This window comes from Rhinichthys klamathensis, unplaced genomic scaffold (genome assembly GCF_029890125.1).
Source record: "Rhinichthys klamathensis goyatoka isolate OS25496 unplaced genomic scaffold, OSU_Roscu_1.1 h1tg000369l_1, whole genome shotgun sequence".
Lineage (NCBI taxonomy): Eukaryota > Metazoa > Chordata > Actinopteri > Cypriniformes > Leuciscidae > Rhinichthys > Rhinichthys klamathensis.
Window position 1 is genome coordinate 2,282,885 of NW_026606877.1, and position 25,165 is coordinate 2,308,049.

At 43.5% G+C, this 25,165-nt stretch overlaps 1 protein-coding gene across 1 annotated transcript in view; it reads right to left on the reverse strand.

The window, feature by feature from the left end:
- The window catches only part of gc (GC vitamin D binding protein), a 68,680-nt gene that overhangs the window by 2,770 nt on the left and 40,745 nt on the right, over window positions 1–25,165 (reverse strand). The window contains exons 5-8 of the mRNA XM_056233341.1: window positions 22,195–22,327; window positions 19,343–19,431; window positions 13,327–13,450; window positions 12,478–12,680 (exon numbers count right to left, since the gene is read on the reverse strand). Coding sequence (XP_056089316.1) covers window positions 12,478–12,680; window positions 13,327–13,450; window positions 19,343–19,431; window positions 22,195–22,327 — 549 coding nt within the window. The remainder of the gene's footprint in view (window positions 1–12,477; window positions 12,681–13,326; window positions 13,451–19,342; window positions 19,432–22,194; window positions 22,328–25,165) is intronic.

The following is a 25,165-nucleotide window of genomic DNA, read 5'->3' on the forward strand; positions in this document are numbered from 1 at the left end:
AATCCTTTTGCAGAAATGACTGCTTCAATGCGGCGTGGCATGGAGGCAATCAGCCTGTGGCACTGCTGAGGTGTTATGGAGGCCAGGATGCTTCGATAGCGGCCTTAAGCTCATCCAGAGTGTTGGGTCTTGCGTCTCTCAACTTTCTCTTCACAATATCCCACAGATTCTCTATGGGGTTCAGGTCAGGAGAGCTGGCAGGCTAATTGAGCACAGTAATACCATGGTCAGTAAACCATTTACCAGTGGTTTTGGCACTGTGAGCAGGTGCCAGGTCGTGCTGAAAAATGAAATCTTCATCTCCATACAGCTTTTCAGCAGATGGAAGCATGAAGTGCTCCAAAATCTCCTGATAGCTAGCTGCATTGACCCTGCCATTGATAAAACACAGTGCACCAACACCAGCAGCTGACATGGCACCCCAGACCATTACTGACTGTGGGTACTTGACACTGGACTTCAGGCATTTTGGCATTTCCTTCTCCCCAGTCTTCCTCCAGACTCTGGCACCTTGATTTCCGAATGACATGCAAAATTTGAACAACAGTCTGCTTCTCTGTAGCCCAGGTCAGGCGCTTCTGCCGCTGTTTCTGGTTCAAAAGTGGCTTGACCTGGGGAATGCGGTACCTAGCCCATTTCCTGCACACGCCTGTGCACGGTGGCTCTGGATGTTTCTACTCCAGACTCAGTCCACTGCTTCCGCAGGTGAGGTCTCCCAAGGTCTGGAATCGGTCCTTCTCCACAATCTTCCTCGGGGTCCGGGACACCTCTTCTCGTTGTGCAGCGTTTTTTGCCACACTTTTTCCTTCCCACAGACTTCCCACTGAGGTGCCTTGATACAGCACTCTGGGAACAGCCTATTTGTTCAGAAATTTCTTTCTGTCTTACCCTCTTGCTTGAGGGTGTCAATGATGGCCTTCTGGACAGCAGTCAGGTCGGCAGTCTTATCCATGATTGCGGTTTTGAGTAATGAAACAGGCTGGGAGTTTTTAAAAGCCTCAGGAATCTTTTGCAGGTGTTTAGAGTTAATTAGTTGATTCAGATGATTAGGTTAATAGCTCGTTTAGAGACCCTTTTCATGATATGCTAATTTTTTGAGACAGGAATTTTGGGTTTTCATGAGCTGTATGCCAAAATCATCAGTATTAAAACAATAAAAAGACCTGAAATATTTCAGTTGGTGTGCAATGAATCTAAAATATATGAAAGTTTAATTTTTATCATTACATTATGGAAAATAATGAACTTCACAATATGCTAATATGCAATATGCTAAGAAATCACAATATGCTAATTTTTTTAGAAGGACCTGTATATAACTCATTTTAGGGCTATCAAAAGTCACTTTGTGTAATTTCATACTATTTCTCATACAGTTTAAATGGGTCTTTATAGAAAGGGGGGATTTCTGATTGCACTTTATTTTACAGTACATGCTCTTACGTGTAGAGTAGCTACTTACAGTGTACTCACCTAAGAAAGTACTGGTTAATATAAGGTAACTATAGTAGTCAACATTTGAAATGGATCAAGACCTTTCATCACAGTACATGAATTTTGAACAATACCTGTACTTGTCTTAGGACAACTTTGATGAACTTTTTTGATCCACTTCAAATGTCGACTACTAGGCTAGGCTATAAGGTTAGGTTTAGGGTTATGGTGCGTTCTATTATTTAGGAAGACAGACGTTGCCTAGCAACACGCACCAACGCGCCCCCTTTCCTCAGATTTTTCAGCTCGGAAGTTAGACAACCGTGAGGACACCGAGCAAGAATTCCGATACGGAATCCAAGATGGCTGCGACCTGTGTGACTTAAGTATGAATTGTTTTCATTGTTTTTGGACCGCTTTGGTTGTTTAAATGACGATTTTAATCACTATTTCTGAAATACCTTACTGCGTCCGCGTCACTGCCTGTGGGTATGGCAATCGGTCTTGTTGTGAGTGCAATATTGAATGAAGCCTTGTTTCAAACGGTTGTTACTAACGTGGCTAGCGTTGCTAACAGAAGATAAACTAAAACATGAAATAAAGTGAAAATTTTAGAAGTTCAAATGGCTGCGTTTTGACGTGTAGTCTTAATCATAATAAAAAAAAAGTAATGTAAGTGCTAGAAGCTTGTAAGATTGTGTAGAAGGGATGTAACGGTGAGGATATTTTCCCACCGGTTAATCGACGTGTGACAACACCGGTAATACCGGTATCACTGGCGGGGGCTTTTAAATTGCTAATTTAAAGGCAAATGTAAAATGCGCGCGTTTAATAATGTAAAAAACACACAACAACGAAACAATGCAATGGCAAATTCGCTTTAAAAATAGGCGCTTTTACATTTCGTTTTTACATGCCCAGATGGTGGAGAAGATATAAAATAATTATTTTTATTCTGATGTTGAGACCGCCAAACTCATGTAATGCCTATTCAAGTGTTTCAGTAAATCTAGATAAAGCTACCCCGCTGTCTTTCTTTCCTTTACAAGGATATTACAGATTGGCTAGCACCTAATTTTAGCCTGGATGCCAGCCCGAACCCCGCCCACAAAATTTTTTGGTCGGGAAGTTCGGTCTTGACTCGATCTATTGAGGAGTAATTGTGATCGGTTCAGAATTAGTCGGGCCAATCAAATTGCCAGGGCGGGCTTTATACGATGATGGACAGATGATCTGCAGTTACGTAATCATCACGTTATAAAAGAGCGCTTGGGTTGAACTGGTTTCCCTCAGAGATGACTGCAGCTGGAGAATTGAGATGTATAGATTCCGCTATTGCGTCTGTTGTAAAAGAAATCGACAGCGCATTAATTTTAAAAGACGAACAGAGAACTGCAATCAAGGCATTTGTCGATCGGAAAGATGTGTTTGCCGTCCTTCCTACGGGATTCGGCAAAAGTTTATTTTATCAGCTGGCTCCGATGGTCGCTAAGAAGATGGGACGCAATGAAAACCCTGTGGTAGTTGTGGTTTCTCCTTTGGTCGCACTCATGGAGGACCAAGTAAAAGAAGCAACACTCATTATTTTACTACTTCTTCCAGCGTGCGTGTAGATGAATTCTGTTGACAACTTTGCGTAGCTCATAAAAAAAACACTTACTGCGTTGCTCTGATTGGTTGTAGGTCTATCCAATTGAGTGCAGAGTTTTTTTTTTTCCTGGTTCAGTTAAGACACGCCTCATAATCAAAGCCCTATGGAGCAATATCAGACTCACATTCTGACTAGAATATGAGTATGACGAAGTCGGGCTAACCTAATTTACTAGGCTACATATAACCGATATAGTTATTATGTAGCCTACATAAACAAACTATGGTTTTACTAGAAAAGTGCTTTATGCAGGTTAAATCTCAATGTTGCGTGTTAAACTGGTATTTCAATTTGCAGTGTGATAGAAAGATAACTGTACATTATACCATACTGCCCAAAATATACAGAGTGTAATATACAGTGTTATATTTTTAGTGTTTATTGATGGGAAGATGGGAAGATGGATCTGTACTGGGACCAGGAGAGGACCCTTTCATGGGCCATTGTTTCAACAACAAGCCAACCCAGCGACTGGTTATTACTTGGACCAGGGGCTCATGACCTCGGTTAACGTGGTGTGCATTGAAAGCACAGGTGAGATACTAATGCACATGCACTGTTATTAAACCCTGAGGGCTGTGCAAACTTCTTTCTTTCTTTTTCTTTTCTGATTCAAATATCAGCCAGGTGGGAGCCACCGCCCTACTGCCTTCAAACGCCCCACTGCCTGCCAATGCCTCACTTGTCGCCAACGAGTCTTTCTTTCTTTGAAGGACCAAACATTATTCCTAAAATCAAAAAAGGGAACTCCAAGGCACTCTCAATTGAAAAAGTTAAAAAGTCCTATGTGTAAAGTCTTTTATGTTGGAAGAACTAAGCGGCGTTTACTGGATAGACTGGCTAACATAAATACGCAATCCGCACAAGAAACACCAACTATCCCATGGCAAGACACTATATGGAACATCACAATAGTGACCAATCCACTTTACAGGCTTCTGGGATTGACCACATTCCTTTATCCTTAAGAAAAGGTAATAGGCAAAGACAGCTGAATCAACGGGAAGCTTTCTGGATATATCGCCTGCAGGCTACTCAATATCCAGGCTTAAATGAGGAACTTGACCTCAGTGTATATCTGTGAGGTTCTGTTGTCTTATGGTGGTTTAAAATTTATATACTATGCTTGTATTATAACTTTTATGTGTCGCCGTGTTGGTGTGTATTTAATTGATTAGTTAAGAAGTGGAAATGATGACATCTGCTGTCCCTTTTGTGTACTAACAATTGTAATCTGAGCACCCTAGTTGACAGATGGAGACTTCTGATTGGTGGACTGTTAGTTCATAAGAAACTCTGTTTGTGTGAGATCTGTTTAACTCCCAGAAGAAGGCATGTAGCCGAAACGCGTTGGAGTTTTTTAGATGGTTAATTTGACCAAGCCATAAGAATAAAGGCTTTTTCACTTTTTCAATTGAGAGTGCCTTAGAGTTCCCTTTTTTGATTTTTGGTATTTAGTTTCCCATCCAAAGAGCACCTCTATCTTAATCAAACTTTGGAGTCCAGGAAGCGCTCCTCTACCCCTCCGGTTTTCTTTGAAACATTATTCCTAATTGACCTCATGCGCTGCAAATAGAGGCAGAGGGTAAGGGCTCTCCCAGGTCCCTCCATGACCTGAACCAGGGCCTGAAGCTGGCCAGGAAGTCCAAGAAGCTGGTGTGGGAGGATATTGCTGGCAAGCTGAGCCACCATTTCAAGCAGACCTTTGTGCAAGACAAGGTGGCTTGCAAATGGAACACATTGGTGGAGGCCTACAAAAAAGTAAAGGACAACAATTCGCCCACAGGGAGGGGCCCAAGTAAATTAAATTTTTTGCTGAGATGGAGGACCTCTTGGGAGGTCACCATGATATCGTCTTCCCTGTTGTGGGAACTACCATGGGCCTGGATGTGCGCAGGCCAGATGCACTACAGGTCAATGTGTCTGCACCAGAAATCTCCCCTCTCCAGCTCCATCCAGCCCTCCATCACCTCCTCCATCCTCATCCCACTGTTACAACCATGCCCCCTGACACCACGCAAGCGCCAGAGGGAGGATGAGCTGTTGGCATATCTTAGGGAGTCTAAGGCGGCCTCCCAAAAACGCCATGCTGAGACCCTGGCACAAATGAAGGAATCCCAGGAGGGATTCCAGAGGTTGCTTGCCCAGATGCTGGAGAAGATGTAAAATAATTATTTTTATTCTCATGTTAATGTATGTTGGTATGGGTTGAATTGTTTACATGCCGTTATAAAGTTTGTTATAGTAATAATAGGAGTGCCTCAACTTTCCAGTTTTTCAGTGTTATCCTGTGTTGTTGTCATTTTTGTCAGAGGCCCAGACTGCCAGGATGTTGTTTGTGAATGACCACAAAAAAAGGAAACAAAGTTCTGTGCAATTTAAATTATTTCAAGTCATTTCAATAAAATATTGAGCCTTGTCATAGTTGAATGTTACCAGTCTTTTCAGCTACAAAAAACCCCACCTCACTGGCCTGTGAATCACAATGAAGCATTAAGTTAAGGTTTAACACTTTGTATTACAACACCTATAAATACATGAACATTACATCACATGATGTAGCACCACTCTACTCTACTAAGAAAAAATATAAAGTTATGTTAGGAGAGTATTATCTATCTACTCTGTGGGTTTTAGGTTTAGGACAGTTCTAGGTACGACTTAAAGGGGGAGAGAATTGACACTGAAACTGTTTAAAAGGTGTAAAAAGACAATAGAAATTTATTAGATGACAAAAGTCACAACTACTTGTTGCCATCCTCCTCTCTTGGACATCCCTCTGGGTGTTCATCACAGCCATTCACAGCTCCAAGAGCAAAATTGTGCAAGAAGCATGCAGCCATGATAATCATTCCCACAATGTCCATCCTGGTGTTCTGCAAGTCTCCTAAGCGACTTGCACTTCATCCTGCCAAATGCCTGCTCAACGATGACCCTCCTCCGACTGATGTTTTGCTGGTGGTCAGCATCGGTGAGGGCCCCGTTGTCACACTTAGGTGTTAAAAATGAAGGGGAAGGCCTGACAAATATAGGCACTGTCCCCGAGCAGATGATAGTCCCCCATCTTCTGCTGCCATTCAGTGTAAAAAGTGGAGCCCCGCAGCATCCTGGCATCGTGCACCCTGCCTGGTGGTCCAGCAAAGATGTCAATGAAGCGGCCTTCATCATTGACAATTCCCTGGAGGAGGACAGAGTAGTAGGACTTCCTGTTGATGCAATCCCCTCCTCTGATGGGTGGCCTTCGGACCCTGATGTGGCAACCATCTATCGCCTCAATGACTTCATCGAGGCCAGAGATGCGCTGGAAGACAGCAGAAGACATCCTCTTCTCACAGGCCCTTGGCCAAGACACAAAATTTGTGCCGACCCCTGACATGATGGTCAGCACTTGAAGGATGGCTCTGTGCGTCGCTGACTGGGAAGCATTACATTGATCAGATATCTCTCTGAAGCTGTTCTGGTTGGCCATATACCAGAGAAACATGAGGACATTTTTGGGAACAGGCAAGGGGGAAGTCCATGGCTGTGTTCGCTGCAGGTCCCCCTCCTGAAGCAGTCGAAGGAGCTGCTCAAACTTGGCTCTTCTGATCCGGAAATGACGGGCAAATGTATTGTCATCCATATCCAGCATGATCTCCCACTCCGTTCCAGACTTAATAATAATAATAATAATAAATGTATTTTATATAGCGCCTTTAAAAGTTGCTTTCTCAAAGCGCTTTACAGGCAAACATAACAACAGAGAAAACTACACACTTTAAATACAAAAATAAACAAATAAAATTGAATAATCAAGCAAAAACAATCCTAAAATAAAATGTTTTAAGAAGAGATTTAAAGGATGACTTGAGGATGATCTGCTGTCTGGACAGCAGCACAGCTGATTCCACAGCCCTACGTGAATGAGAAAAAGAAATAGAGATTTAAAAAATAAAAAACTGCCGTTAAGTCTTTTAACTCATGTAACAGTGCGTCTACTACTTTTCGCTGCGTTCGCCAGCAAAGTTTGCATCTTGCACAAATTGTCAAAAACACGCTTGAAACATTACATTTAGCTTTTAAGTGTATCTATTTATTGTGACAAAAAGCGTTCTATAAGAGCAACACTGCAAGGAGTTCAATATCACCTTTAGCGACGTCGCCACTGTTTGCCTTTCCTGCAAGCTGCAAGCTAGCTGGCGTGCTAGCTAAAATTATCTACTATAATGTGGCTCAAACTTGACCAAACATACTGAAATGGGAGCATTCCTTCATACGAGCATATAGCAAACATACCTTCTGCGTCTTGTGTCCTCTTCCTGGAGTTCTTCCTCTGTGTTGTGTGTAGGTGTCACGGTGTGGGTTTGTCTTGTCATGTTTCCCGTTTCCCGTTTCCCGTTAACCACGCCCCCTTGTTATCCTGTTTAGATCGTTTGCCCTTGTATTTAAGCCCTGTGTTTCAGTCCAGTCCTTGTGAGTTCTTGTTGTTGTAATGTTGATGCTGGTTGTTCTGTTCCTGAGTCCTGTTCCCTGTCTGAGTCCTTGTCCAGTTTGGAGTTTGTTTAATAAATTGTGCTGCAAGTGGATCCTGCTTCTTTCTTGTCTCAACCACATCGTAACAGTAGGTGAAGCACATCCTTATTTTGGAGCACCTGGTACTCGGCCAGTGCTACCATAGCAACAGCTTTCCGGGTGGCGTCCATGTTTTTTCTCAGAGTCAGACGTGCAAAACCATGTGCAAAACCTACTGTCTATGTGCAAAACATACCAGAACGCTTGAAGTGTGCAAGTGACGTCATATCCGAGAGCCGAGTCGGTTCGTTGACAATAATAGAACGCAACATTAGTACCTTGTAATTACTATAATAAGTATGTACATAGGGAACAGGACTGTAAAATAGAGTGCTACCGCCCTATCAGTAAGGCTCACTCTTACTCTTTAATCTTTAAAAGGGTTACATCTTTAAAAAAAAAACTGCATTTGATACTAGCTATCATTTAGAATAATTATTAATAGAATATTAGCAGTGTTGTTTTGGTATTGTGTGTGTATATATATATTGAATTAGCTTTTATTGTTATATTTTCCGTTTTCATTTAATTTTAGTTTGGACTTTAAAAAAAAATTATTATTCCAATTTTAGTTTTAGTAAATTAGTACTTCAACTTATTTATTTCAGTTACTTTCCAAGGCAACAATTGTACTATTCATTTAATTAAATTTTAATTATAAATTTTTTTTAAATAAGATTATCTTCAAATATTTATATTTTATTTTATTTTATTTCTGCTTCATTTTAATTATGTACAATGATTTTGGATAGTTTTAGCTTTAGTTAACAATAAGAGTGCAGTATATTATTAGTGTATAAAATACAAAAATAAAAATACAAGGAGCAGGAGCACATGGCATCTATTGTGGAATTTAATTATTATAGAAGCTTAACAAGTATGAAATAATGGTAAACTTTATTTCGATAGTCTACTTTAGACATTCTATTAAAGGGATAGTTCACCTAAAAATGAAATTTAGCCCATGATTTACTCACCCTCAAGTCATCGTACATATGACATTCTTCTTTCAAACAAATACAATCGTAGTTATATTAAAAATGTCCTGGCTCTTCCAAGCTTTATAATGGCAGTGAATGGCCATTTCTGTTTTGAAGTCCATAAAAGTGCATCTATCCATCAAAAAAGTGCTCCACACGGCTCTGGGGGGTTAATAAAGACCTTCTGAGGCGAAGCGATGAGTTGTGTAAGAAAAATATTCATATTTAACATGTTACCAGTAAAATTGTAGCTTCCGGCCAAACTTACGCCTAAAGCACAACTTACACAACTTATGACGTCGGAAGTAGCATAGTGCATCATGGTGTAGCGTAAATATCAGCTGTACGTCGCATTACTCGCATAAGTTGCGCTTTAGACTTAAAGCTGCAGTAGGGAGTTTTGAGAAAACGTTGACTTAGCCTGAAAATTTGAACAAGCACAGCTTACAGGTCCCACCCCCTTGCTCTCTGCTGCGCTACAGCCCTCCCTCCACAGCTCGTCCTCCACAGCGGAGCCTGTCGTGAACGCGCAGGCTAGTAAACAGGGCCACCGATGACGGCGGATAAAAAGTTATATGGCACATTCAATAGGGACTAAACGTCAATAATATGCTTTACATTGACTATGGCCTGCCCATACTTTGACTACAAACTTGGTCCTCAAATCATTATGTATTTTCCAATAGCCTACATGCAACTTTATAACGTTGCACTCTTTCTATAAGTTATAAATAGCTAGTAAGATAACGTTAATATAACGGTAACTAACGTTACAGCATGTAAGTAATTATTCTAGCGATATATAATGCTAGATAAGGTGTGCTAGTACATTATTTCAGCAACATGACAAGCAGTGAATTAGCAGGTTTCAATTGTTGCTTAGCAGAGTGCGTGACATTTTATCTACATGTTATGCGGCTAGAGTTTTGACACCGAGTCAATGGGCTCTGTGTAATTCTTTCTTTTTCGCTTGTTTATCGTCATCAGTCTTTTTCCTTTTACCTCTTTGTTTTATGAGCAGGTGTCACTCGAGAATTGGCAGTTTAGGTTGTTTCTCCGTCATAAGCACAGCTGCAGCACGCCGGCAATCTTGAGTTTGAACGACGGCTCGCGCTCCGGCGCTCGCGCTGTGCAAGAGAGGGGTGTGATCAGCGCGTACACGAGCGTGACTGACACTGCTAAGACACTCCTCTCGGCTCTGATTGGTTGTTTCTGACCGGGAGCGTGTATTTCTTGCAAATGGCAATAGGACCACTGGGAGGAGCCAGAGGAGCTTGATTTTTACACAAGATTATCTGTCTCATATTCTACTGTCAGGACATAATGACAGTTTTAGCAAATACATGTTTTCAAAAGTTACCTACAGGAGCTTTAAGTGGAATCCATATGTTCGTTTGGCCAGAAGCTAGTTATTTTACTTTATAAAGTTTTAAATATGGATATTTTTCATACACAAACTCATCGCTTCGCCTCAGAAGGCCTTTATTAAAGAGAGTCCACGGAGCCGTGTGCAGCACTTTTATGAAGGATATAGATGCATTTTTATGGACTTCTAAACAGAAAAGGTCATTTTTTTTTATATTACTCCTATTGTATTCGTCTGAAAGAAGAATGTCATATACACCGAATGACTTGAGGGTGAGTAAATCATGGGCTAATTTTCATTTTTGGGTGAACTATCCCTAGAAACTTTGCAACTGCATGTCAACTAATCTCATTCATTTGCAAGTACTTGTCAACTAATCTCATTAGAGTATTAGTAGACTGGTTAGGTAACTTGTAGGTAACATAGTCAGTAAAATATCTGTTGGTGGACCGTCAAAATAAAGTGTTAGTGGATATTAAGTCGACAGTTTACTAATAATGCAAAAATCAGCAGCTAAAACATCTCTGCAAGAATCCGGTCTACTACCATACATATAAAACACTTTGTTGTAATTTTAGATTTGTATGTTTAACAAAGCAAAAATAATTTATAATACTCTGGTGGTTGGGAATAGGGATACTGAAAGGTTTACAACACACTTTGTGTTTTTGTGCTTTATACAAACTGAATTTTGGTGGCATGAGTCCATTTCACACATTGTGGAGCTCAAAATAACATACATTTAAAGGCTGATTTTTCTGGTCATACAAAAATGAAGAACACCACTAGGGGGTACAGTTGGACAGTGTATGACTGAAGAAGGAGAGACTATTATTATGCTTTTAATTGTTATTAGTTTTAAATAAATATTAATGAAAACTTACATCTCTAATGTCTGTCAGAACACCCCATCTCACATTAATTTCACTTGCATACACTCAGAAGCCACAATAAATGACCTAGTATTAGCCCCCCGAAGCACTCTGAAAATGTCACCTTTAATGACACCAGGCCGCGAGGTAAACTCAGTAGAACTTGCTAGCACACATTCAGAACCAACGGTGAGTGGCTGATCTAATTACAGTCCAAGATAAATTAAACATAGGCTTCTGTGCACGGCTGTCTGCCCCTCAGCAAGAGTTCATTCTTTCTTGTGGCACACAAGTGACTTCACAAGCTTCATTCATCACAGCATGCAGTGCATAACGGCTACATTTTCACTAAATGAGAAAGGCATAAGGTGCTGATCAGAGAACAGCCATAACAACAAATGAAGCGGACCATGATGTGAGAGAAAAAAGGTCAAAATCTTTGTTTGAGGGCATCCTGTTCTAATTTTTGGTGCTCCAGGCAAGCATAATTTGCATGACAATGATTGTTAGTCTGCAAAGGAAAAAATTGTCTGAAATGTTACACAGAAGATAAATGGGTCTGTTCTGCATTATGTACTTAATCTGATGTTTGCGAATCCTTTTCGGTTCATATGTCCAAAATATCTGGACAGCAATAATAACGGTAAAATAACTGAAGAATATAGGCCCATTAGGAATGACCCCATCACCTCAACTCCAATAATCTATAATGTTCTTGTTCATGTTCGAAGGAAAAAAATTACATCCAGGTGTGGCCAGATTCAAAACAGGTTCAAAACCTGTTTTACCTTCATTCTGATAACGGGATAACTTGGACGAGAAGGGGAACTTGTGAAACTTTTCATGGACAGTTAGGACTGAATTTCAGGTGGTTCTTGCAGCCCAAATAGATCTTTGGTTTGATCTCTGGAAAATAGATCACAAGAGGCATTCTGAGCTTCAGTATCTGATGAAATGGAAGTTGCGATCCTTTTCCCCCTATTGTGACATATATCCAAGTAAAATGGCTTCTCGAACAATAAAGAATGTTGGAAAGAAAGAATTGATTGGATTGTTGGATGGTTGTGGTTTGCTGGAGGGGATATGGCTGGAGATTATGCGGGCACATGCATTTAAAAATAAAGAGATAAATAATTTAAAATAAATAATTGAAATATTCCATAAAAATAACAGAATTGTCCATTTAGATTTCATGGTGACTTTAAGCAAAAGTCTAAAGGGAGTTGTTTTGATTATGATCATATTCAGAGTCACAGTCTGAATAATTCATGACTAGTTGCACTTTTGCCCTTTAATAGACTAGCTAAAGATCAAAATCAAGAGGAACGCACTCTATTGTGTTTGGGAAAAGGAGACCTGTGCCAAAGGAGAGTGGGCCACGGTGAAAGCACAATATACCCATTATATCACTCAATATTGCATTAGCATTTACATCACATTTGGCAAGACAGATCAAAACATAGTGTAGTGAGTGATGTCATTCTTCCTTCAACAAAATAGCTACAGACTTTGGCACATGAAATAAGCTGGCTAACATCGGAAATATCTTTTCCGGATGACCTTTCCTTTAAGACACGCATGGTTTCCTTACCACCGAATTTTTGATGAATATTAAATAAGCACCTGTCAATCCCATGTGGTTGAACTTCCCCGCAGAGCTGGGATGAAACAGGATCAGCTACATGTGCATGCTGACGGGGTTGTCTTTCCAAGTCATCCACGCAAGGAAGTGTATCCAGGGCAGATTTCCTGCAGCACTTCCGGAAATCCTCAGACGTGGCATTAAGTTTGGATTCACTGCAGAGAACTTTCTGAAAGCTTGTTAACTATAAGTATAAAGGGAAAAATACAATAAATCAGGCTCTCCTGCTGAATTTCATGACAAAATAAATGATATCAGAGGGTTCTGTCAAATCTGTTACATGTACACTTTCTCTTGAATAGAAAGTATAATCTCTTCTGATCATTTCCCTGTCCTGGTATTTTGATTTGAACTACTGCACATATACATTATTTAGTCCAAAAATAGATGACACATAATAATGATAAAATTGAATAGAAGAGGGGCAGCAGATTTGATAAACAACATTATGCGACAGCAGGTATTGTTGCGAAGTAGAGAAAGGCTGTTTTTTTCAATTGCTTTCACTCAAGGGACTCCAAGAAATTTGTATAATAACCACCAAGTATGGTCATTAAAATAAACTCAGATTCAGAAAATCCCTATCAATTAGGAAGCAGTGAGTATTGTGTCTTCTAGTAGTTGGCATGTTTTTCATCAGTTACCCCCAAAAATATTCTTATTTGTCATATCATCAAATGCCTTATGAAGCGGAAGAGGAAAATGCACTGCCAGAAGGAAATGTGGTCAAAATAATTGTCCTAAGAGAGATTTGAACCTTTGTGCTCCTCGTTGTGGTTTGTTGAACACAACATCGAGTGGAATCGGAGCGGGCTGACCGTTCTACTCACTTCTTCAATTATACATTCAGGTTGGGGCTGTAAACAGCATTTTTCAAGCCCAGACTGGAAACGACTGGATATGGCTGATGCATCTTCAAAGGACAGTCCTAGATTTCCATAATATACAGACAACCTATAAATATGTAAAGCAATGTAAGCCCATGGTATGTAAAAAGCAAGACACACTTCATTTACACGTTAGACTGTGGAGGCAACTAAACAGTAAACGAACACACATCTTAATATAAAAAAAGTAGAGAGGATAAACAACTAAGTTTAGGAAGAAGTTTCGTTTTCTCATCCTCATGTCATTCCAAACCAACATTCTGTTGTTTCTTCCATAACAATAGGACTTTAAAAAAATATATTAAAAGCAAGAAAACGTCTCGGTTACGGATGTAACCCTCGTTCCCTGAGTAGGGAACGGAGACGTTCCGTCGGATGACGACGAATGGGGGTTTCGCTTAGGAAGCCTATCGACTTCGAGTACTACAAAACGAGCCAATGGCAAAGAAATGCCATGGGTCTGTGGAATTTGCATAGCGTAACTCCGCCTCACCTCGTGGGTATTTAAGGAGAACGCTGGCAGCAAATAGGCATGTTTCTTCGCTGAGGAGCCAAGACTGAGCTCAGGCGATCCCCGCGGTACAGCGGAAAGTGGCAGGAAGACGGAACGTCTCCGTTCCCTACTCAGGGAAAACGAGGGTTACATCCGTAACGAGACTTTCCCTTTCGTTGTCACTCCGAGTTCCGTCGGATGACGACGAATGGGGATACCAGTCTAATCATGCCACCTTCTCAGCTGTCTTCCAGTGCCCTGCGTAAATCTGAGATCCCTGTCGTGAGACTAGCACGGACGAAGGACTCCTATTTAGCACAGGAATACCAAGGTACACTGGGGAGCATATCCCAGATTTTAGGGGAATATTCAATTACTGCCAACCTAGAGGGGGGACTTAAGAATACACATATGACTCGGAGGGATGCATATGGAGAACACTGGGGTGTCCAGCCGCAGGTGGAATATTTCAACCCCAGGGGTGGCAAGGTGGCTTGCCGAGGGAAAGACACATGCTCAGAGAGGATTACAGTGGAAATACACATGTGGGGGTCACTCAGGGGAGGGACCATGCACACGGGGAGGCACCTAGCCGACGCACAGGCAATAGACACTGGCGCCGACATCAGGAGTGCTGGAGGAACTCAGGGCTTTCAGGAAGCTCACCTGAGGAGAATATCGCACGTATCCAGTCCGTGGAATGGAATGGCGAGCAAGCGAAGACACCTGAGGTGAAGAGGTCACCAGAGGTCACCAGAATGACCTGCTCCTCGTCCGGCACTAGCTGGTTGAAGCGAGTACATGAGAGGAAACTGGCTCCACTCGGAGATTGTAGAATCTGGCGAATGTGTTGGGTGTCGCCCAGCCTGCAGCTCTGCAGATGTCTGTTAGCGAGGCACCATGCGCTAGAGCCCAAGAGGACGCCACACTCCGGGTGGAGTGGGCGGTCACACCAAGGGGGCAGGGTCGACCTTGCTGCTGGTATGCCAAAGCAATGGCGTCCACTATCCAGTGAGACAACCTTTGCTTGGAGAGAGCCTTTCCCTTCAGCTTCCCACCATAACAGACAGAGAGCTGGTCTGAGGTCCTGAAACACTGCGGTCTGTCTACATAGATGCGGAGAGCACGTACTGGACAGAGCAGTGCCAAGGCTGGGTCTGCCTCCTCCAGGGGCAGCGCTTGCAGATTCACCACCTGGTCCCAGAAGGGAGTGGTAGGAACCTTGGGCACATATCCAGGCCGGGGTCTCAGGATCACGTGAGAGTAAGCCGGCCCGAATTCCAGGCACGCTTCGTCAACGGAGAATGCGTGCAGGTCCCCTACCCTCTTGAAGGAGGCCAATGCAATCAGAAGCGCTGTCTTCATTGACAGGAAGTTAAGCTCGACCGATTGCAAAGGCTCAAAGGGAGCACTGCGCAGGGCAGTTAAGACCACTGCGAGGTCCCAAGAGGGTACGAGAGGAGGGCGAGGAGGATTCAGTCTCCTCGCTCCTCTCAGGAACCTGACGATCAGGTCGTGCTTTCCCACCGACTTACCTTCTATAAGATCATGCTGTGCGGCAATGGCGGCGACATAGACCTTCAGGGTGGAGGGAGACAACCTTCGCTCCAACCCATCTTGAAGGAAGGAAAGCACAACGCTGATCGAACATCTCCGGGGGTCTTCTCGGAGAGAAGCGCACCAGTTGACGAAGAGGTTCCACTTCAACGCATAGACGTGTCTCGTGGACGACGCTCTAGCGGAAGTGATGGTAGCCACCACCGCTGGTGGTAGGGTACTCAACCTGCCTCGTCCCGTCCAGGAGCCACACGTGGAGGTTCCAAAGATCGGGACGCGGGTGCCATAGGGTGCCCCGTCCCTGAGAGAGGAGGTCCTTCCTCAGGGGAATCGGCCAAGGAGGTGCTGTCGCGAGGAGTATGAGTTCGGAGAACCAGGTCCGGGTGGGCTAGTACGGCGCGACCAGAATGACCTGCTCCTCGTCCTCCCTGACCTTGCGCAGGGTCTGCGCAAGAAGGCTCACTAGGGGAACGCATATTTGCGGCCCCGTGGCCAGCTGTGCGCCAGTGCATCCATGCCGAGCGTGCCCTCGGTCAAGGAATAAAACAGGGCGCAATGGGTCGAGTCGTGAGAGGCAAACAGATCTATCTGTGCGTCCCCGAACTGGTCCCAAATCAGCTGAACCGACTGGGGATGGAGTCGCCATTCTCCAGGGAGGGGCTGAAACCATGAGAGCTCGTCTGCACAGTTCAGGGCTCCAGGAATATAAACGGCACGAAGCGACCTCAGATGCTTCTGACTCCATAAGAGGAGGTGGCGGGTGAGTTGCAACATACGGCGGGAGCACAGACCACCTTGACGGTTGATGTACGCTACAGTCGCTGTATTGTCTGATCGGACTAGTACATGCTGGCCCCTGAGCAAGGCTCGGAAGCGGCGCATAGGCGGTGGGGTCCTGTCCAGGAGCCCGCGGCAGCACGTCCATTGCACATGGCACCCCAGCCCGTGGTAGAGGCATCTGTTGTTACAACAATATGCCGGGAAGCTCATTCCAGGGGCACTCCGGCCCGTAGAAAACTGAGGTTCGACCACGGAGTGAAGGTGTGACGGCAGGTCGGAGTAACTGGTACTCGGAGAGTGCCGTGTTGCCATGCCCACCTCGGGACTCGGTCGCGAAGCCAAAGCTGAAGCGGTCTCAACGCGCAGGTCCAGGATTGGCCGTAACCCACCGGTTTTCTTCGGGACAATGAAGTACGGGCTGTAGAAGCCGGTCCTCATTTCGGCTGGAGGGACAGTCTCGATCGCACCCTTCGCCAGCAGGGTAGCAACCTCCGCTCTCATGATAGGGGCATTGCCACCGACCATAGTGGTGCGGACTCCCCTGAAGCGGGGAGGAGACCGCACGAACTGAATCGGGTAGCCGAGCCTGATCATTTGTGCGACCCAGCGGGACAGGTTGGGAAGCTCTAGCCAGGCTCCCAAGAACGGTACCAGCGGGGTCACGCGAACCACAGACTTCCCGTCGGTGGGGCAGCGAGGCGGTATGACTGGCCCGGACGTGGACGGCATAGCGGCCCGGTGTGGGGGCACAATCATAGACCGCGTCCTGACAGAGGAGACCAGGGAAGGACGAACGTTCCACGGGGGTCTGCTCTGCCAGGGGTCTGGCGACAGAGGAGGATGAGAGTGGCACGGTCCGGGGACGGCGCGCACTGTCATCCGGCTCTGGGACAGAGAAGAACGAGGGGTGCACGGCCCGGGGGCGGCGCACCGTGCCGAACTGACGGGAGAGTCAGTTCTTTCTGAAAAATAAGGATTCTTCCCCGGCCCTCCACCAGGGAAAGGAGTGGCCCTGCTACCAGCTCCTGGAAAGAACTGAGTCCCATCTCTGAGGAGCCCATCTCAAGAGTCCCGCTTAACCCGGCGTATAGCGGGGAGCGGGGCTGGAGAGGGCTGTGGCGTCCCCCTGCGGCTTCCAGAGCCAGCCCGGGTGAACGGGCGGGGTGGGAGCCGCAGGAGGGCGCCTTCGGCGGTGGGCAGACTGAGGGATCTGCTCGGACGGCGGGGCCGTCGGGGCAGAATAAGCCTCAGTCTGCTCGTGGGCGGTTGAGAACTGTTGGGCAAAGCCCTCAACCGCACCGCCGAAGAGGCCGACCTGGGATATGGGGGTGTCAAGCAGATGGGTCCGCCCGACATCCTGCACATCGGACAGGTTCAGCCACAGAATGGTGGACATCACCTGACCCAGGGAGCGTACGGCCACTTTCGTCGCTCAGAGAGCAAGGTCAGTGGCGGCGCGCAGCTCATTGAAGAGCCCTGGGTCAGTCCCGCCCTCGTGCATGTCCGTGAGCATCTGGGTCTGGTAGACCAGCAGAATGGCCATGGCATGCAGTGAGGCGGCTGCCTGTCCTGTAGCGCTATAGGAATTCGCCACAAGTGTAGACGAAAAACTACAGGCTTTGGACGGGTGCTTAGGATCGCGCCGAGAGGAAGCACTCTGAGGACACAGTAGCATCGCAACAGAGCGTTCAACCGGGGGGACCCCAGTGTACCCATGGGCAGCGGCCCCGTCGAGGGAAGGAAGGGCGGAGGAGATCAACGAGGGATCGCTGGAAGACATGGGGGTCTTCGAGGATTTCGAGATCTCCTGATGCACATCCGGTAAGAAAGGCATTGGAGTGGACGCCGACAGGAGTCAGCGGCCACACCCAAAACCAATCGTCCAGCAGCGAGCGCTCGGACAGGGTGAAAGGTTCCACTCTAGTCCGATGCTCACAGCGGCCCGGGAAAGCATGGCCGTCATCTCAGGATCTGACTCGACAAATGCCATATGCACACCCAAAAGTGGCAGCACTGTCGAATCTTCACTTCCTGAAGATTCTAGCCCACCCTGTGATGCTGCGATGGACAACAGATCCGATTCTGGAGCGTCAAGGGAAACCCGCGGGGCATCCGAAAATAGACCCGGGGAATCCCCTGAACACTCGTGGGTTGCGTCACTGAAGAGGGGGGCGTGGTCTACGGACAAACAGTCGGCGGATTTGTTCCACACTCACACCCTCAGGTCACCCTGGCCACCAGCCGAAGTAGCACCTCACGTGGAGAGTGTTAGATCGGGGTGTGGATGAGGGGACTCTCTCTCTAACGAGATCATTGAGTCTCGACCGTAATGACGCGATGGTCATGTTCCCGCGGGGAGAAAGTGAGTCATCCACAAACGCTGCTCTAGCGTGATCAAGCCCAAGCACGCAATGAGTCGACCGCAACCAGAAATGCACGGGCAAGCCGTCTTTAAAAAGACGTGCCGCGTGCGAGCTCTTTTGTCAGAGGAGAAAAAAAACTCTGCGATGTTGAAGCGAGCAGGGAGAAACACACTCATTGGCAGATCACTGCACAGATCAGCAGGCAATGTGAACTCGCTGCAGATCGCCGTCACACCAACACCGGAGAGAGTGGCTCGTCTTGTAGAGTGAAGTCAGAAATGGCTGTGGAGTGAAGAGATGCTCTTGGCTCCGAAGCGAAAACATGCCTATTTGCTGCCAGCGTTCTCCTTAAATACCCACGAGGTGAGGTGGAGTTACGCTATGCAAATTCCGCAGACCCATGGCATTTCTTTGCCATTGGCTCATTTTGTAGTACTCGAAGTCGATAGGCTTCCTAAGCGAAACCCCCATTCGTCGTCATCCGACGGAACTCGGAGTGACAACGAAAGGGAACGAATTAATAATAATAAAAAAAACTCTTTTCCATTCAGTGACAGTTAATGTTAATGACTAAAACATTTCAATACAAGCATTTCAATCAATTTCAATTAAATAAGGGAGGGGGGGGGGGGGGGGCAACCTGTGAGATGGCAAGAGTTTAAAACTAGTCTGAAACAGCAAGAGGATGCATAAATAACATAATTGTCTTTTTTGGTGAAATTTTCCTCTAATGGTGTGATGATGCGGTGCAAGCCATGTTTTTTACCCAAATTTGTAGGATTTCAAATTCACTTGGTTGTTGCAAACATTGGATAGAAACCTCAGAAAAATGTTGGAGCTTCCCATTTGGAGTCTCTGTAAACAGACAGGATTTATATGAAGTATTTTACTAATAATTCCACATCAACCACCACCATTCATCATCATGATTATCATCATCATCATAATTTTGATCATTATTGGGGTTTCGACCTATATAAATTAAAATGATTTGACCTGAATGATATCATTATATTAATCATCCTTGTCCTCATAATCATTTTATTCCATTTCATATTTCTGCTTTCCCTAGACAAATTGCTAGACAAAACTAGACAAATAGCACAGTTCCCTCCTACACAGCAAGTAAAATAGACATTTAATTAGTAGCTGTTTAAAGCAGTGTGGGCCGCAGAAAGCAGATTTTAGCTCCATGAACAACAGATGTGAGTCTGCTGGCGCAGGTTTTGTTTTGACAGTAATATCTTGGAATCCTATTTGTTACTCACAACAGACAATGTAAGAGCCTTCAGGCTATTTGATACCAAAAGCAGATTCACAAGACAATGATGATTATTAGTCTCATTATAGTCTGGCATTGCACTCTTTAGCTTCTTTAAGGTGGCATGTAGCTACTTACAGGTGAAACACGAAAAATTTGAATATCGTGCAAAAGTTCATTTATTTCAGTAATTCAACTACTTAATATCATGCAAAAGTTCATTTATTTCAGTAATTCAACTTAAAAGGTGAAACTAATATATTATATAGACTCATTACATGCAAAGTGAGATTTTTCAAGCCTTTATTTGTTATAATTTTGATGATTATGGCTTACAGCTTATGAAAACCCCAAATTCAAAATTAGAATATTGTGAAAAGGTTTTCATAGCTGTAAGCCATAATCATCAAAATTATAACAAAATAAAGGCTTGAAATATCTCACTTTGCATGTAATGAGTCTACATAATATATTAGTTTCACCTTATAAGTTGAATAACTGAAATAAATGAACTTTTGCACGATATTCAAATTTTTCGAGTCTCACCGGTATGTTTGATTGTCTTCAGACAATACATATAACAATAGCAACAAAGAGGGAGCAATTGTGCTTCTGCGGGGAGTACAGTAAGTGGGGTATCCCTATCTATTCCTAGTAATGACTTGGCCCATTTTGACTTGGAACTGGACAATATAAAAAATAAAAACAATAAAAAAAAACTGCCATAAATTATATTTCCAACTATGTAGATAATTAAGAGCCTATTGTTGTCTCTATTGTTGGAAGTACATTTTTTCACAATTTTTCATCAGCTTCTAATTAGACAGCTTATTATGTAAAATGAATGCACTGTGGAGTTAATGAATGCATCCCTGCAGAAAACAGTAATAATAAAAGATAACTGGTCTGCATGCTGGTGCTGGTCCAACTTGAGGACCAGCAAAATCATTCTATTCTGTTTAGGTGTATGTTGAAACATACAAAATGTATGTCTTGACAGAATGTATTTTGCATGCACAGCTTTAGAAACGTAAATATATTATTTGTACAGTTATTTTACTGTTATTATTACTGTCCAGATATTTTGGACATATGAAAACGATTGAAATGAAAAGGATTCACAAACATTTGTATGTGACTGAATTTGTCATATGCAAAATGCTTACTATTAATTGCTGTCAAGTACACTAAAAATGTATTACTACTGACAGCACGTTACTTCACATGCAAAAACATACCATTACTAATGACATCACATACACAGCAAACTTTATGCTGAAGACCAGCATCCAAAACACAACGTATGCAGGTTGATTCAAAAGAGATAGCCTAAAGTTTTCTGATAAACAACTCACAGGTTGACAAGAGTTGAATAATACTTTTAAGCAGAAAGATAGAGAGGTGTGTATGCTGCACTCCGAAGTCCCAGAGTGAAAAAAGTAGCAGAATAATGTTCTTGATCAGACAGTAATAGTATTCTTTCTGTCTGGTCATACTGTTAGTGCTAGCACTCAATAAATTACTGATATTACCACAATTAATATATATATACGTTATTAATATAATTTCATATGCAAGTAATAGAAGAGAAACAATTAAGTCTATATTGAGCTGTTAGATCCAGTATTAACTTGTCTGAACCAATTCATTTTATTGTTGATGCTCTCCGACATCATAAATGTATTTTATCTCTCTAAACTTGTTTTAGGAAACTGCAATATGTTTTTTCAGGCTTAGCATGGCAGATCCATTTAAAATGTTATAAAAACGGGCTGGTTCTGACTGGGATTTAAGGCTCCCGATCTGAGCATGAGCTGATGTATTTATTTATTTATTTATTTAGAGGTGTATTTCTTGAGAGGTAAACAAGTTTAAGTAAGTAAGTTTAAATTTGAGAGGTCACAAGTTAAAATCTGGCAATGGACAATTTTTAAATAAATAAAACTTTACACTTTTTTAGTAACAGTGACACTTAATCACAAACCAAACAAAGCCAGACATTACATTTTTCATGTCTGATCCATTTCTGGACAACGCAACCAACTATCTATAATTAGCCTTTTTTCGTAACCCTTTGACTACTGTTCCCTGTCATTTCAGTGTCAAATACTTCAGTCGTGGCGTCTAATAATAATATAGTCCTACAAGATGTCGAAGCTGAATAATAACTATTATCGTTAGAATGATATGCAGAGTCGCACTGTGCGTGTGCGTGCAAATGACAAGATGATAAACTATAACTGATTTGCTGTAGGCCATAATCAGCATTAGATTCACCCAACATGACACCTCTCACAGGGGTTATGCCACCCCAAGGTTTCCAATGAATGTAATCAGAAATGTGTGGTTCATACTACCTCTTCGAGAAAACAAGAGATCTTGACAGCAGGGTGGCAACATCTCTCTGCCATTCTCACGTGGTGCTGAGTAGCATTAAGAATAAAGCCTGCTGGGATGTTTCTGTGCCTCCGGGCAAACTCATACACATACCTGAGGGAGAGAAAATAATGACTTTGACGTCAACATGGTAAATCAAAGCCCTTCAAGTCGTGAGTCATAGAGGACAGGATATTAGGCTCTCTATTAGTAACTTCTAATCATAAATCAAAACCACTAAAAGTGTTTTTTTGATTTAATCCTATCAAAGCAGAGCATAATCCTCACGTTTACTCATTGATGGGGGTGTGCTGTCACCAAAATATATTTTTATGAAAATGTTTTGTCATCATGCTCCCAGGGCTTATTTTAGAAGAGAATGATTCATGTGACTACACCATTTCAGCTTCATTATGTAGATATTTGTTGAAGAGAGGTACGAAATAAAGCCAGAATTGTACTTAAAGGGTTTCAGTCATGTGGTCTGTTTCTTTTGTAAGCAAAGCAAATGTAATGACTTGACATTGTGTAAGTGATTTAGATGAAAAATGAAAACATAGGAAAGATCTACATTTCCTTGTTAAAATTATAAAACACAAATTATGTCTATAATATTATAGCTGTGAAAGATTAAGATAAAATAAACAATTGATTAATTTTTATTTACTGATCTTGTGTCGATGAAGGGGTACTTGAGTCTGATTAATGGGACTGTGGGTACAAAAGACATGATGTATAACACCATTCTATAGCATTTTTATGCCATAAAAAAACAGGCACCTTTTGATTTTATTTGCTATATAAAAATCTGCTTCAATGTGTTAACAGCAGGCACTTATCTAACCTCAATATTAATGCAACCACAACCAGAGGAGACTATAATGGCCAAAAAAGCAATCAAGACTCTATGTATTTATTTATTTATTTATTTCAGAACTGAGGCTTTCTAAGTGCCATTAAAGCCAAAATAATTCTCTATTATTACTAAAATTGACTTCAAATAGAAGTTCTGACCAAGAGGCCTCCCCTGAGGCAAACCAGCCCAACAAGCAATTATCACTTCCACCTGTCTATTAAGCCCATTTATCTTTCCTGAGTAAAAAAAGGAGATTAGATTTGCCAAAGCATGTGTCACAGGCAGGGGCGCTATTCACCACTGAGACTTCCTTCTTCCCAGAGGAACGACACGTATCCCACCCAACAAATACCAAGGCAAAAGGATGTCGTTTAAAACAATGAGATTTTCTTTATTAAATAACTTTGTTAACAAGTCTATGGGGAGTTGTGGGAAGGCGGCGCAATAAGGGCGGTCGGCCTGTGGTCGGATGGGCTTTGGGTTCCGCAGGGGTGAGACAACAACAGGCAAGTTGGCTTGATGCGATAGATGGTCCGTTGGGCTCTGCTGATGCAGGACAACAATGGTCAGGTAGCTTGGTATAGTAGGAAGGCAGACCGGACTCCACTGGGGTGAGGCAGCAATGGACAGGTGGGCTGATGCGGCAGGCGGCTCTCTAGGCTCTGCTGGTACAGGGCGGCAATGCGCAGGTGAACAGGTCAATTTGATGCGACAGGCAGACTCACCAAACTGCTGGGACGTAACAGCAATGGCAAGGTCGGCTTGATGCGGGAGATAACCAGGATGGCTATTAGACAATGGTTACTTTAATAATTACTCCAGGGTACGTGGCTCACGCTCCTGCACAATGGGGGAAACTACTCGAGTTAAATGTCACTTGTGGAGAAAACTGCACTCAGGGTGTTCATTCAAGGTGGGCACTCCAACCGAACGTGTATGGCGTATAACCACTACAAACAAAGCTAAATGTGATAAAACACAGTGTAAACAAACTAGGGAGTAATTTCTCACAGGCTATCCTGTCGTGTCGTAAAGTAACCAGTTAGACGTAGGGAATCCCGGCAGACCGCCACACAGAGGCAGCTTTAATCACAAGCTGGGAGAGCCAGAGAGCAAGGAGAAGACAAGCCGGGTGTAGAACAACGTTCAGAGGAATAATAGCTTCCTAGCGTAGCCTAGAAGTCACATCAGTATATAAAGCAAGCACTTAAAGGAAGCACAGGGGTGCGCATTCCCAGCCTCCTGGCGTCCACAGGACAGGTCGCTACAGATCCAGTTCTCAAACTCCACATTTAGCCATATGTCCATCCGCCTTCATCTCGTCTCAGCTCGGGATGACCTAGACACTTAGCTTCGCGACTTGCCAGCTCCACAACGTCCTTACTCCAACTGATTATCAAAGCCTGCCGCGCTGCCATCTTCCCTCCAAAATCCACCCCGTACTGCTGATCCCTGGGGCATTTAAAGTATTCCAAACAGCATAGTCACCAATCACAAGCGTGAATCGATTAACCCGTACACCTGTTCCCGTTTTTCGTTACTCATGACTGGTTTGTTTACCAAAAACCGGAAGTTCGGCTATCTTGTCGCTGGCTATGTTTATGCCAAACCGTTCCCCCAGGGACACTCGCTGTCTATATCATGGTCCCACCCCCACTGAACATAGTCACCCCATGACACATGTTCTACCAATCAGGTCATATTTGCTGCGTCCCAATTCAAAAGCTGTGTCCCAATGTGAAGGCTGCATCCTTCGAAGGCCGCGGACTTCGAAGGATGCAGCCTAAGCGTCCTTCGAAGGACGCACCATGTAGCCTTCGTAGGATTTCCTAATTGCACAACCAGGTGTTCCCTATTACCCCTCCTGGCGCCAAGCAACGCCGAGAGTACACCGCCATCCTGATAATTCATTTGTTATAATTGAGTAAACAACTATGGAGCAAGAATTGGCTATTGTCATTTTTATGTTTTATATTTTACTGGAGGACATGCGAGGATGTTTCAGCCCTGGCGCTGTTATTTAAGTGTTATTTAAGGTTCAAATGTTCACTTATATCTTACCTTGATGCGATTTTGTAGGCTAGTGTATTATTTTT